This window comes from Dermochelys coriacea, chromosome 13 (genome assembly GCF_009764565.3).
Source record: "Dermochelys coriacea isolate rDerCor1 chromosome 13, rDerCor1.pri.v4, whole genome shotgun sequence".
In the NCBI taxonomy this organism is placed as follows: Eukaryota; Metazoa; Chordata; order Testudines; family Dermochelyidae; genus Dermochelys; species Dermochelys coriacea.
This window is the reverse complement of record NC_050080.1, coordinates 40,643,285-40,658,219: the sequence shown is the minus strand read 5'-3', so window position 1 is coordinate 40,658,219 and position 14,935 is coordinate 40,643,285. Positions and strand designations below refer to the sequence as shown.

The following is a 14,935-nucleotide window of genomic DNA, read 5'->3' as shown; positions in this document are numbered from 1 at the left end:
TTGTTAGACTGGGAGGGCATACCTAATGGGGTTCATTAGATATGGGTCAGTCCTGGGTCCAGTAATATTCAATATTTCATTAATGACTTGGATAATAGAATGGAGAGTATGCGTATAAAATTTGCAGATTACATTAAGGTTTTCAAACACTTTGAGGACAGGATTAGAATTCAAAATGACCTTGACAAATTAGAGACTGGTCTGAAATCACAAATTGAAAGTCAATAAAGTCCAGTGCAAAGTACTTCACTTTGGAAGGGGAAAAAAAATCAAAAGCACAACTACAAAATGGGGTATATCTAGCTAGGTGGTTGTAATGCTGAAAAAGAGCTTGGGGTTTATAGAGGATCACAAATTGAATACGAGTCAATAATGGGATGCAGTTGTGAAAAAGGCTAATATGACTCTTCCCAACAGGTGTCTGGGGAGTTGAAGTCCCCCATCACCACCAAGTCCGGTGCTTTGGGTGATTTTGTTAGTTGTTTAAATAAAGCCTCATCCACCTCTTCTTCCTGTTCAGGTGGTCTGTAGTAGACCCCTACCATGACATCACCCTTGTTTTTTGCCATTTTTATCCTTACCCAGAAATTTTCAACAAGTCTGTCTCCTATTTCCATCTCAATCTCAGTCCAAGTGTGTACATTTTTGATATATAAGGCAACACCTCCTCCCTTTCTTCCCTGTCTGTCCTTCCGGAACAAACTATCCTTCTACACCAATTATCTTCTATACCAATTGGTATTGTCTATACCAATATTCAGTCATGTGTATTATTGCACCAAATCTCTGTGATGCCAACTATGTCATAGTTCTGTTTATTAATAGCATTTCACATTCTTCCTGCTTAGTCCCCATACTTCTCACATTAGTGTACAAACTTCTAAGGTACTGATTTAATTTCCTCCCTATGTTCTATAATACTTAACCCTGCTATGAGTTAAGGAGACTGAATTACATGACCTTTCGAGGTCCCTTCCAGTCCAATGATGTATTAGCAGCAGTGTCATATGTAAGACACAGGAGGTTATTGTCCTATTTTAGTTGTCACTGGTGAGGCCTCAGCTGGAGTCTTGTGTCCAGTTCTGGGTGCTGCATTTTTAGAAAGATGTAGACCAACTGGAGTGAGTCCAGATGAAAGCAGCAAAAATGATAAAAGGTTTAGAAAAGCTGATCTATGAGCAATTTAAAAAAAATGGGTCAGGTTAATCTTAAGAAAAGAAGACTGAGGGGGATGAGGATGGATTTAACAGTCTTCAAATATGTTAGGGGCTGTTATAAAGAGGATGGAGATCATTGTTGTCCATGTCCATGGAAGCTGGATCAAGAAGTGATTGGCTAAATCTGCAGGCAGGGAGATTTAGGTTGCATATTAGGAAAACCTTTCCAACTACAAAGGGTAGTTAAATTCTGGAATAGGCTTTCCAGGGAGGTTGTGGAATCCCCATCACTGGAGGTTTATAAGGACAGATTGGATGAACACCTGTCAGGGATGGTCTAGGTTTACTCAGTCCTGCCTCAGCACAGGGGGAGAACTAGATGAATTATTGAGGTCCATTCCAGCCCCTCTATGATTCTGTGATCCTTTGAAGATACTTTAGGCAAACACAAGTTTTTGGCTCAATACATGGGTAACCTTATGAAATTTAATGGCCTGTGATATAGCTATACAGGAGGCCAGACTAAAGTACTCTTGTGGACTTAAACTCAATGAATAAGAATCAATTGGACAGTATTATTAATGGGACTTGTGCTCCTGAATCCCCTAGGTACTAATCTCTCCCTACATCTTTAGTTTGATAATTGAGAGGAGTAATTTCTTCATGGAGGTTGTCTAGGGGATTTGGACACCCAGTACTGGTAGAGGTCAATGGGAGTTGGGCGCCTGACTTCCCTTTGAAAAGAACCAAATATTTCTGCACCCGCTTATGCACTTGGCCACAAGGGGGCAGCTGTCACGCGGTGAAGGGCCCCGAGCGAAGGAGTGCTGTGCAGCGAGTGTCGCACGGCTGTGATGGGGGAGAAGGGGCTGGTCGCTGATTGGCTGGGCACACGAGGGGGGAGAAGAACGAGTCCGATCCCTCCAGCACAGGAGACCCCAACACACGTGCCAGCCCCAGGGAGACCCCAGCAGCGTCCCCGCGCCCTGGGCTGTCAGTGAGCGCAGGGATGGGGAGGCCGCGGGGGCTGTCCTGGGTGATCCAGCTAATGCACCTGTGGGGTAAGGGCTGGGGAGACAGAACCCCTGGTTACTAGCAGGGAGCTGGGGCTGGATTTCATTGACTGTGTGGTGGGGAAGACGGGAGTGAAATGGAGAGATCGGTCAGTCTGTTCCCCCGCAGCCTGTCTCTCTTCCCACCCCACTCCGCGGTTCCAAGGGGCAGGTGGCTCGGGGCAGCGTCTGACTTGGTTCCCCCTTGTCTCCGTTATTCCCAGTGGCCAGCGGGCAGCTCTCTGTGGAGCAGAGCCCGGAATGGCTGGATGTCTCGGAGGGGCAGAATGGCACCGTGACCTGCACTTACTCCAGCACTATCCAAAGTTTACACTGGTACCGGCAGGCTCCAGGGGAGCGGCCCGTTTTCCTGCTGATGCTGTTCGGCAAGGGGAGCAAGACACAAGAACCGAATTTCACTGCGGATCACGATCCGGGGCAGAAGCGGAGCTCCCTGCACATCCGCGGCTGCCAGCTGGGGGACGCCGCCCGCTACCTCTGCGCCGTGTAGACACAGTGACACAGGGAGCAGCGCAGCCTGTAAAATAACTCTGGGTGTGACCCGGGACGGGGCCGCGGGGGCGCGCCGAGCGGTGTGGGACAGAGCCCCGTGGGAAGACGGGGACAGGAGTTTATAGCCCTACGGAAGGGGAGGCTCCCTGATTAGGGTGGTGGGGCGGGACCGAGGAAACGGGGTTTCGGCTCCCAGCTCTACCGGAGGCGCTTTGACATTGGCCACGAAGGCAGCATTTCCCCAGGAGCCCCAGGGAGCGGTCGATGTTTCTATGCCCGAGGCCTCCGCGCTCGTGTCCGGGTCTGGCGTGGCAGGGGACTTCGCTTGGCTACTTCCTTGGCTGCCGTGTCCATTCCCGGCTGTGTTTTCTCTGGCCTCCAGGCTCCAGCCAAGTCATTCAACAGTTCGCTCCCCTTTCTGGTCTAACAAACGGGGCAACTTAACGTCCACAGCAACTGTCCAAACAGCTTTTCTGCCCCTGCCTGGGCCCACTGAAGTCCTCTGCTTCTTGGCCCTGCTTCCTCTTCTCTCTCTTCTTGCCCAGCATAATGCCCCGCTGCTTCCCTTCGCCAGCGACTCCAGCAGTTAAGCTCCGAGGAACTCCTAGCTTCTTTTGGGCCCTATCTTAGGGACCCCCTCAGGAACAGCCTGGGTCTCTGTCTCCTGTTGCAGGCCCTATCTCAGGGACCCCCCAGGAACCTACCCTACTGTCTATGGGTGACTCAACCTGACAACCACATGCTCTTCCCACAGAGGCCCTCCCCTCACACCTCTCTCCAGGGCCGTCTCTCCTTTAATGAGCGCCCTGCCCTATTTAAATAGTGCCCTGCCTGCCTCACCACCGCAACTGGGGGGAGGGGAGGGAGCGTCAGCCTTTCTAATTAACTCCCATTAGGTCACTAATGATCCCTTACATTGCCTGCTCATCAGTGAGATGGTAGCTGAAGCTAGCTTGCTGCAAAAATCCAGCCAGTTTATGACGCTGCCCAATCCCCGTTGAAACTTTCTTATTATTGCTAAATTGGGTCTGGTGGTGCTAGGCGCCGTACAAAGAAGCGACTCGTGCAAGATCACTTAGGAAGCCAGAGCCAAGACTGTCAGAGCATTTTATAGGAATTAGGTGCTTAACTGCCATAGGCACCTAAGAAAAAATCCAACCCTAATCTCCCTGGGTTTCAGTTCCCCTTTTTTATAATGGAGGTGGCGAATAATACTTTCTCAGTCTGTCTTTTCTATTTAGAGTGCAAGTTTCTTAGAGCAGGGACTGTCTCTATATATCCGTGCCGTGCCCAGAAAAATAAGGCTTTGATCTCAATTGGGGTTCCAGGTGCTATTATAATATCAAAAGTTAATAAATGGTACCGACAGCAGCTCTGAATGTGTAATTCGTTTTCATATATGCTACCTGACCAAAGGCCAGATAAAGGCAAACATTTTTTAACAGTGAGGGTAGTTAACCATAGGAACAACCTGCCTAGGGGTGTGAGGGATTCTCCACCCCTTGAAGACTTTACATCGGATTTGGATGGGACACCTGATAATTCATGGGATGGTGTGGGTGACTCAGGGCTGGCCTCAGTGCCCCAGGAGGGTGCTAGGGGACGCTGTGTTGCAGGCAGCAGGGTGGGGGCTCTTTATGGGGCTCTCTTCCCTGAGAGCTAGTGCTGACCCCAATGTGACACTAGGGGGCGCTGTTCTGCAGGGGGCAGGTGGAGGAGCTCAGGCGGGAGGGCCCCCCTTTTAGCCAGTTCTGATTGCAATTTGCCAGTGGGGTGGTGGTGTCACTCAGTCAATGGTTAATTGCCAGGAAATTTGGCTCTGCTGCCAATCTACAATCAGTCAGGAAACTCTCTTTGCTTTTCTGCAGCAGAGAAGTCACAGACACGTCGGTTGTCATGTCGAGGGCCATGCAGCAGCCTGAGAGCTATCACGACTTCTGGTGCAGAAGAAGAGAGAGAGTGTGATACTGAGGCAGGAGGAAAATCTTTTCATTATGAAGGAACAAAACCTACTCTGGGCTGTGACCGCTTTGGTATTACTTGGTAAAGAGAGACTCTACAATTGGAATCTTCTTAACTCAGAGCCAGAATAGACTAGACTAGAAGTGAGGGTTGGGGAGACTCGGTGAACTGGGCAGGGATTTTCAAAGGGAGGTTTTGGGTACCTAGTTCTCTTAGGCTCCTTTGAAAAATCTCAGCCTGAAGCTTTGAAAAAACTTGGATGAAGGGGATGGATCACTTGATGATTACCTGTTCTGTTCATTCTGGGCACCTGGCATTGGCCACTCTTGGGAGACTAGGATACTGAGCTAAATGGACCTTTGATCTGACCCAGTATGGCTGTTCTTATGTAAGGGGAAAATATCACAATGCTGCCCAGTCCTTGGGCCATTCTTCCTATGGGTAAAAAGTTGCAATGGAAATCACTGGGAATCTGAGTAAAACTTGATGGTGGGGTTGGAATAATAATAAATAATAATAATATAATATAATTAATACATATTTACCAATAATTAATCAGCTGCAACAGCCAATGATTTCCACCTAGAGGTAGGTGCTGTGCAAAGAAAATAAGTGTCAGTGCCTGATCCAAGATGATGATGAAGAAGAAGATTATTATCATCATCAGGATAATCAATGATGGATGCACTCCATCAATAAATTCAGCGGCAACATTCTACAACTAACCTCTCCTTCACGCCCTCTTTATAACAGGCTCCAGCATGGAAGATGCTCCAGATGAGGCCTCACCAATGCCGAATAGAGGGGAATGATCACATCCCTCGGTCTGCTGGCAATGCTCCTACTTATACAGCCCAAAATGCCATTGGCTTTCTTGGCAACAAGGGCACACTGTTGACTCATACCCAGCTTCTCGTCCACTGCAAACCCTAGGTCCTTTTGTGCAGAACTGCTGCTTAGCGAGTCAGTCCGCAGCCTGTAGCAGTGCATGGGATTCTTCTGTCCTAAGTGCAGGACTATGCACTTGTCCTTGTTGAACCTCATCAGATTTCTTTTGGCCCAATCCTCTAATTTGTCTAGGTCCCTCTGTATCCTATACAGTAACAGATTTACCATGGCACCGGGCCCTCGGTCCAAAGGGAGCCCGGCCCACTCTTCCCCACCCCGCTCTCTCCTGTGGGGGCAGAAGCTTGATGCTGCCAGTGCCTGCAGCAGGGCAGGCTCTGCCAGTAGCCAAGCTCCTCCCGCACCTCTTCCCCCAGCATGCTTCATAGAGTTTAAGCCTACAAGAGTCCTTTAGTCTGGCCTCCTGTATAGCTATATCACAGGCCAATAAATTTCATACAGTTACCCATATATTGAGCCAAAAACTTGTGTTTGCCTAAAGTATCTTCAAAGGATCACAGAATCATAGAGGGGCTGGAATGGACCTCAATAATTCATCTAGTTCTCCCCCTGTGCTGAGGCAGGACTGAGTAAACCTAGACCATCCCTGACAGGTGTTCATCCAATCTGTCCTTATAAACCTCCAGTGATGGGGATTCCACAACCTCCCTGGAAAGCCTATTCCAGAATTTAACTACCCTTTGTAGTTGGAAAGGTTTTCCTAATATGCAACCTAAATCTCCCTGCCTGCAGATTTAGCCAATCACTTCTTGATCCAGCTTCCATGGACATGGACAACAATGATCTCCATCCTCTTTATAACAGCCCCTAACATATTTGAAGACTGTTAAATCCATCCTCATCCCCCTCAGTCTTCTTTTCTTAAGATTAACCTGACCCATTTTTTTTAAATTGCTCATAGATCAGCTTTTCTAAACCTTTTATCATTTTTGCTGCTTTCATCTGGACTCACTCCAGTTGGTCTATATCTTTCTAAAAATGCAGCACCCAGAACTGGACACAGGACTCCAGCTGAGGCCTCACCAGTGACAACTAAAATAGGACAATAACCTCCTGTGTCTTACATATGACACTGCTGCTAATACATCATTGGACTGGAAGGGACCTCGAAAGGTCATGTAATTCAGTCTCCTTCACTCATAGCAGGGTTAAGTATTATAGAACATAGGGAGGAAATTAAATCAGTACCTTAGAAGTTTGTACACTAATGTGAGAAGTATGGGGACTAAGCAGGAAGAATGTGAAATGCTATTAATAAACAGAACTATGACATAGTTGGCATCACAGAGATTTGGTGCAACAATACACATGACTGAATATTGGTATAGAAGGATACAGTTTGTTCAGGAAGGACAGACAGGGAAGAAAGGGAGGAGGTGTTGCCTTATATATCAAATATGTACACACTTGGACTGAGATTGAGATGGAAATAGGAGACAGACTTGATGAAAGTCTCTGGGTAAGGATAAAAGTGATAAAAAACAAGGGTGATGTCATGGCACTAGAATTCCCAAGGCGTAGACACTGATAAGGCATTTAGAGCACCTGGACCTGCGGCTGGAGTGCTCCTGGTAATCACCCTCCATGAGAGGTATAGAGCTAGTTGCGCCCAGGCTGAATCACTGCAGTGTCAGTGTGGATGCCCTGGTCTGTTACTGCGCTCTGATCGGCCTCTGGAACATGTCCCACAATTCCTGTTCTAGCCACTCTGGTCATCAGTTTGAACTCTACTGCTGTGCCCTCAGGTGACAAAGCATCAGACAAGATCTTTAAATTCTCTGTGAATTTTGAAAATCCCCTTCCTGTTTGCTCAGCCAGGCGTGGAGAGCTCTCAGCACATCTTTCCAGGTGACCAGGCCTTCCTGTGCTAGGCAATCCCCAGCATGGAGCAATGCCGAGGAGCTAGACCTATTCAGCATTTGGGGAGAGGAGGCTGTCCAATCCCAGCTGTGCTCCAGCCATAGGAATTATGATACCTATGGACAGATATCAAGGGTTGTGACGAAAAAGGGTCATGACCGGGATGCAGTGCAGTGCAGGGTAAAAGTGAAGGAGCTGTGGAATGCCTACCATGAGGTGCAGAAGGCAAACCGCCACTCCATTGCTTCACCCACGACCTGCCGGTTCTACAAAGAGTTGGATGCAATACTTGGGGGCAACACCACCTCCGCTTCAAACAGCCCTGTGGACACTTCAGGGGCTGTGCCAGCCCAGAGACCACCGAGCCAGGAGCAGGAGGAAATCATGGGCGAGGGTGCTGAAGAGAAGGGTGCAGAGCCAGAGGATGACTCGCCATCCATAGATGCATGCAGCCAGGAGCTCTTTTGTTCCCCAGAGGAGAATAGCCAGTCACAGCAGATGGAATTTGGGGAATCGTAAAGATCAGAGGAGGCACCTGATAAGTACCTTTGATTTTGGGAGCAAGTTGTTGGAGGCAGGCTGGTGGGGTGAGGAGAGTTGCAGAAAGCAGGCTTGGATCTGTGCAGTGCCTAGAGGCAGAACAAGGCATTGATGCACTCTCTGACATCTTGGCAATCAGCCTCACAGATCTCATCAAAGATCTCATGCAGATACTGGGCAATCTGATTCTGTAGGTAACTTGGCAATGCTGCTGTGTTCATTGTCCCATTAAGGGTAACATTCCCATGCCATTCTGCCATCAGGGGCAGGGGGACCATTGCTGCACAAAGGGAAGCGGCATAAGGGCCAGGGCAGAAGCTTTAGGCTTGCAGAAGACCCTGTCTTGCTTCCCTGCTCACCCTCAGCAGTGAGATACCTTGAATGATGAACACAGCCTGTGGAAAATGTGTGGATAGTGTTGAGTATAAGGCCCTCCAGCAGTGTTAGCTTTCCCCATGAAACAGGCTCCCTGAACAATGAGTTCCCCTGGCCCACGATGGATAAAAAGCAATGATTTAAAAAAAAATAAAAAAAAATCAGATTTTTTTATTTAAATCAGATTTTTTTGATAAAATGCTTTTTGAGGAAATAAACCTATTTAAAGATAGTTTTAATTAAGATACATTATAGCTCAAAGATATCCCATCATGAAATAGGGATTATTAATTCTATAGTATGAGACAATATATTCATGTAATGTTTAAGAAAAGTTTTGTAAATGAGTTCCAATAGTTCATGCATTAGGGACCCAATCTTATGGGGTTCCAGAGGCTTCTGTATAGATGTGATATTCTATACCTTGGGGCAGCATGCTGTAACCCCCATATTCCTCATTTTCATATAATCATGATCTTACATATAAAGTATGCCTTGTAAGGTATCAGGAGAAAGGTTATGATCTGCTGAAATCATTTCTCTATCCATATATGTATATCATTAATACATATGAAGCTATGAGAATTGTGTAGTATGGTTGCCACTAAAACAGTAAAAAGAAAAGGAGTACTTGTGGCACCTTAGAGACTAACAAATTTATTAGAGCATAAGCTTTCGTGAGCTACAGCTCACTTCAGTAAAGAGACCTGCTGCATGAAGTTCTGCAGCAAGCCATTGCTGAGAATAGAAAAATGTGGAATTGGTGGTACAGCAAGGTGAGGGAATGGAAGGAGAACACGGAGCGGCTCCTAAACATCATGGAGCGTCAAGCGTAATTGATCCAGGCGCTACTAGCACTGCATATTGAGCAGCTCCGCGCCCACCCTACCCTGCAGCCAGTGTCCCAAAATTTTTTCCCTTGTGTCCACATGTCACCACCAGCGCAATTTGGCCACCAGCATTTCCTCTCTTGCCACCCGCTGTCTCCCACACCTGCCACTTCATGGTCCAACCCTGCAGTCTCCCACCATTACCCACTACACTCAATCCCACTCTCCGTGCACTTTAGCCAGCCTGAAGTGCAGCACCCATTGCACAACACTCCAGTCAGCAAGGCTGAATATGGTACCTGGACATACGGAAATCTGTGAATGCTCCGTTCCCCACCGCCATCCCACTATCCTTCCCTCCTCCCACAGGGTACAGATCTGTCATGGCATGTGTGTGTGTGTGTGTTTAAATAAATGAATTATTTTGTTTTGGAAATGTTCTCTATTGCATTAAGTGAAAGCAAGCATAGCCCAGGAAAGCAACAGGCACTGCTAGTCAGTGCATCATACATAGCAATCACAGTCACCTACTAGCATTACAACAACTGCACTCCTGTGCATGGCACCAAACATTACTGGCCTTCAGCATCGAATTGCTGCCTCAAGACATTCCTAATCCTTATGGCCCCACACTGGGCCCCTCTAATTCCCTGGTCTCTGGCTGCTCAAATTCAGCCTCCAGCCTTCCAGGCCTGAGTGAAACTTTCTCCCTTCCATTCACAAATATTATGCAGGGTATAGCATGCGGATATAACCTTGGAGATGTTGTCATTGGCCAGGTCCAGCTTCCCATACAGACATTGCCAGTGGGCCTTTAAACAGCCAAAGGCACACTCCACAGTCATTCTGCACCTGCTCAACCTGTTGTTGAACCGCTCTTTGCTGCTGTCAAGGCTCCCCATGTCTGGCTTCATGAGCCATGGCATCAAGGGGTACGAGGGATCTCCCAGAATCACAATGGGCATTTTGACTTCCCCTACGGTGATCTTCTGGTCTGGGAAGAAAGCCCTGGCTTGCAGCTTCCTGAACAGGCCTGTGTTCGGAAAGATGCATGTGTCATGCACCTTTCCAGACTGGCCTTTGTTAATGTCTGTGAAACATCCATGGTGATCCACACGAACCCGGAGAACCATCAAGAAATACACCATCCGATAAATGTACCTGGAGGCTATGTGGTCGGGTGCCAGAATTGGAATATGTGTGCCATCTATCACCCCTCCGCAGTTAGGGAAGCCCATTTGTGCAAAGCCAGCCACAATCTCATGCATGTTGCGAAGAGCCATGGTTTTTCTGAGCAGGATGTTATTAATGGCCCTGCACACTTCCATCAACATGAGTCTAATGGTTGACTTACTCACTCCAAACTGGTTAGCGACCAATTGGTAGCTGTCTGGAGTAGCCAGCTTCCACAGAGCGATCACCACACACTTCTCCAGCAGCAAGGCAGCTCTCATTCTAGTGTCCTTGTGCCACAGGGTAGGGGGGAGCTCAGCGCACAGTCCCATGAAAGTGGCTTTCCTCATTTGAAAGTTCTGCAGCCACTGATGGGCAGCCCAGACGTGCGTGATGATGTGATCCCACCACTCAGTGCTTGTTTCCTGAGCCCAAAAGCAGCATTCCACGGTGATCAGCACATCTGTGAATGCCACAAGCAATCTTGTGTCACAGCTATTATGCATGGCAACATCATCATTGGACTCCTCTTCATCACTTTGTAGTTTAAGATATAACTGGGCTGCCATTTGTGACGTGCTGGCGAGACCCATCAGCACATTCCTCATGAGTTCAGGATCCATTTCCACAGACCAAAGAGGCAGGCAGAGTGCACAGTACAAAAAAACATTGAAAGATGGCACCAAACCTGGACAGAAGCAAAGGGGCTGCTGGGATGCAAAATGATGCATGATGGAGAATTGGCACAGGACCCAGGATGCCCTGTGACCCCCTCCGCCTTCCCACAAGCCTCAGCAGCAGAAGGGGAAGAGGTGCTCTGTGGAATAGCTGCCCAGAGTGCACCGCTCCCAATGGCGCTGCAAGTGCTGCAAGTGTGTTCATGCTATTGCATGGGCAGCTGATAGTGTGAACACACAGCAGCACTTCCCCTGCTGCTGTCTCTGAGGGCTGGTTTAACCCCCAGTGCTCTACATCTGCAAATGTACACGTAGCCTAAGTCTACACTAGAAAGTTCCACCTCCAGCCTAGTGCTTTAAAGCAGTCAAACTTGCTGCACTCAGGATGTATTTTTTCACACCCCTGAGCCAGCAAGTTTGAGTGCTTTAATTTGCCATTGTAGACATGGCCACTTTGCACCCAGCAGGGTTGTTTTGCACATAAACCCGCCGGGGGAAGAGGACGCAGCCCTAAAGATGTGTGGGTTATATCCCCAGAAGAATAGACTGCACAGCGCCATTGGAGTCAGTGAATCCCATCCCCAGGTGTGGGAATATGCACAGCTCCATTGGAGTCAATGGGCCAGATCCCAAACTCTTGGAACTTCATGGAAGTAAAAGATCCAGTTCCTCAAATGTTTTCAATCGGTGAGAAACTGCATAGGAGTTAGCTGAGCTACACTGGTTCATATCAGCTGAGGATCTGAGCTACTACAATAGGACATTGGGGTCTCTACAAAGTTGAAATATACCACATTCCTAGAGGAAACAGAATATAAATCACTTTTAATTTTTCCAACAATTTCTGCCTCCCAGAATTGCTCTTGTGTCTATTGTGTGAAGGTTTTGCTGGTGTCAGACATGCAGTGATCCAGAAATTTAAGTGAAGTCAGGAAAGATAGAAATATTGGAATTACAGGAGTGGAGTAGACCAGACAGCTATCTAACGCAGTATTTTCTCTCTGTCTGTAGTTACTATCAGGTGCTTCAGAAGAAGACACTCTGGAGTGGATAGTTATGAGGTAACTTCCCTTATAGGAGGTTCCCCCCTAGCCTTTTGAAATAATATGTAGATTTATGTCTTAAAGGATTTCCTTCACCTTTCAAATTTTAAAGTCCTTTTAAAGTAAATTCTGAACGTTTTTTAGAAATCTTTAATAATGTCCCAAGGTTTATTTATCCTAGCACGAGGCTCCCCTCACTTGTATATCTGGTGGCAATGAGTTCGAAAGGTTCGTCGGCTTACTTGATACTGAATTTCCATGCAACATTTACCAGCTTGTAGACCAACCTACCAATCTTCAACACAAATGTTACTTCCACTTAAAGCTGTCAATGTGAAAGCTGAACATCCACACAGTTATAAACGGACATGAAATGCTTTCAAAAGGCAATGAAGATGGAAATTATTAGGTATTAAATGGAATGGATTTACAACAAATGGTGAGATTTACCAGACAGCTGAACAACTCCTTATTTTCTGGATACATTTGGGAATAAGATGGAAATAGCTGGGACAGGTATGAAGAATGAAGCCAAAGCATCTGCCAATGGACACATACCTTTGGGCAGTTCTAAACGGGGCTAGATGATAGAGAGAGAAAGTGTGTGGGATTTAGCAGCATACAAAACGTGTAAAAACTGGCCTAGAACAGACAGGAACAGCGCAGCCACGTCCCTGCCCTGTGGGACATTTGATTGTGAATCCTTCCTGCACTTTCAGACTATAATGCTTTCGTCCCAATTCTTCAGTACCTTTTAGCTAGCTATACAGAGATGTGGTGTAGCTCAAATGATCCCAGGGGAACTACACTGATTTACTCCAGCTGCGGGATTGACCCTAATTCCTTTTCCTTGACATCAGGCAGATTGTGCAGCTGTTGAACACGGGATAGTCCGACTGGAGTAAAAGTAAGAAACACTCTGGGCGGTGTAGGGGAAATGTCCCCCACGCTCCCCACAAGGGGCCGCTGTTTTCTCGCCGACTCGCCTCTCAGGCAGCGCGGTCTCCGGCGGGCAGCTCGGAGCCCCGCTGTTTAACCCGGTCTCGGCTCCCGCCGCAATTTCTCCTCCCCCTTCCTCGAGTCTCCAGCTCCGGGCCGCAGCCAGAGCCGAGAGCAGGGGCAGCCCCGGCCTGCCTGCGTGGTTAGCACCACAGTCACTCAGCGGAGGAGACCAGCGCCAGCAGGAAAGGAGCTGCCTATGTATTTAAGGCATCACCTCCCTGAATGCATCCGATGAAGTGAGCTGTAGCTCACGAAAGCTTATGCTCTAATAAATTTGTTAGTCTCTAAGGTGCCACAAGTACTCCTTTTCTTTTTGCGAATACAGACTAACACGGCTGCTACTCTGAAACCTCCCTGAGTAAAACCTCTCCCTCCCAGCTCCTCTTCACTGCTGGGGAAGGCGAGGAAAAAGCTTCCTTCTTGGGCTGTGGAGGGAAGTTTCCATCCTACTTCATCCCTGAAATATGTTCCTGCCCTGGGTGTCTATTCTTACACCGCTTCTGATTCTGGGTGAGTAGCGTCTCTGCACCATTTCAGCTCTGTATGGGGCCAGACCGTCATCTGGTGGAAATGGCCCCAGCTGAAATGCAGTTGCATCCAGTTCCAGGCGATGCGCAGTTAGCCCTAATTTCTTTTTGTAATCATTTGTTTTTGTAAACCTTCTCGTCCCTCCAGTCTCTGGATGCTTGGGAGGTAGATAAACACTGCGGGTTCAAGCCAAGAGCGGTGTATAGCTCTATATAAGCACTTTATTTTTTTCCAGAAGGGGTTAATGGAGAGTCAGTGACACAGCCTGATGACACAGTGACAGTATCCCAAGGTGAACCAGTGCTGCTGAAATGCATCTATGACACTTCCTATATTCCTACGCTCTGGTGGTACGAGCAGTACCCAAATGAAGCCCCTCACCTCTTGCTGACACAATATGAAGCATCGGATGAGGAGGAGAGAAGGAGCCGGCGAGGGTTCTCCGCCACACCCGACAAACAGGGGAAGACTTTCCACCTAAAGAAAAGCGCCAGTGAACTTCGCGACTCAGCCGTCTACTACTGCGCGATGAGAGACACAGTGACCGCACCCAGCAGGGCCGCTGCGCAAAAACCTGCTGGGGCAAAAGGAAGCGGCACTGAAGATCTGTGGGTTCGAGCCCCAGAAGAACAGACTTTTCACAGCGCCATTGGAGTCAGTGAATCCCATCCCCATGGTGTAAATGTGCGTAGCTTCACGGGAGTCAACGGGCCAGATCCCAAACAGTTGGGAGTGGTTGGAGCTCAATGGAAGCAAATGATCCAGTTCCTCAAAATGTTTTAAAATCAATGAGGAATTGCATAGGAGTCAGCTGAGCTGCACTGATTCCTATCTGCTGTGGATCCGAGCCATTAAAATAGGACATTGGGGTCTCTAAAAAATTGAAAAGTTCCACATTCCTAGAGGAAACAGTATATACATCTCATTTAATTTTTCCAACAATTTCTGCCTCCCATAACTGCCCTTGTATCTATTGTGTGAAGGTTTTGCTGCTTTCAGAAATGAAGTGATACAGAAATTAAAGTAAAGGAGTACTTGTGGCACCTTAGAGACTAACAAATTTATTTGAGCATAAGCTTTCGTGAGCTACAGCTCACTTCATCATGAAGTCAGGAAAGATAGGAACATTGAAATTACTGATGTGGAGTAGACCAGACAGCCGTCTAGCACAGTATTTGCTTTCTGACTGTAGTTACTACCAACACCTTCAGAGGAAGGTGAGAGGCACTCTGGAGTGGGTAGTTATGAGGTAACTTCCCTTATAGGAGTTTTTCCCCTCGCCTTGTGCAATTGTATATAGATTTATGTCTTGAAGAA

General features: G+C 47.6%; 2 gene segments (V, D, J or C); both read left to right on the top strand.

Annotated features, from left to right (window-relative positions):
* Positions 1 to 2,094: 2,094 nt before the first annotated feature.
* On the top strand, positions 2,095 to 2,720 carry LOC119841716. The segment is given in 2 exon segments: positions 2,095 to 2,218; positions 2,434 to 2,720. Coding segments are annotated over 2 exon segments (339 nt in total).
* A 10,424-nt stretch (positions 2,721 to 13,144) lies between these two features.
* On the top strand, positions 13,145 to 14,419 carry LOC119841715. The segment is given in 2 exon segments: positions 13,145 to 13,600; positions 13,857 to 14,419. Coding segments are annotated over 2 exon segments (591 nt in total).
* The last annotated feature ends 516 nt before the right edge of the window (positions 14,420 to 14,935 follow it).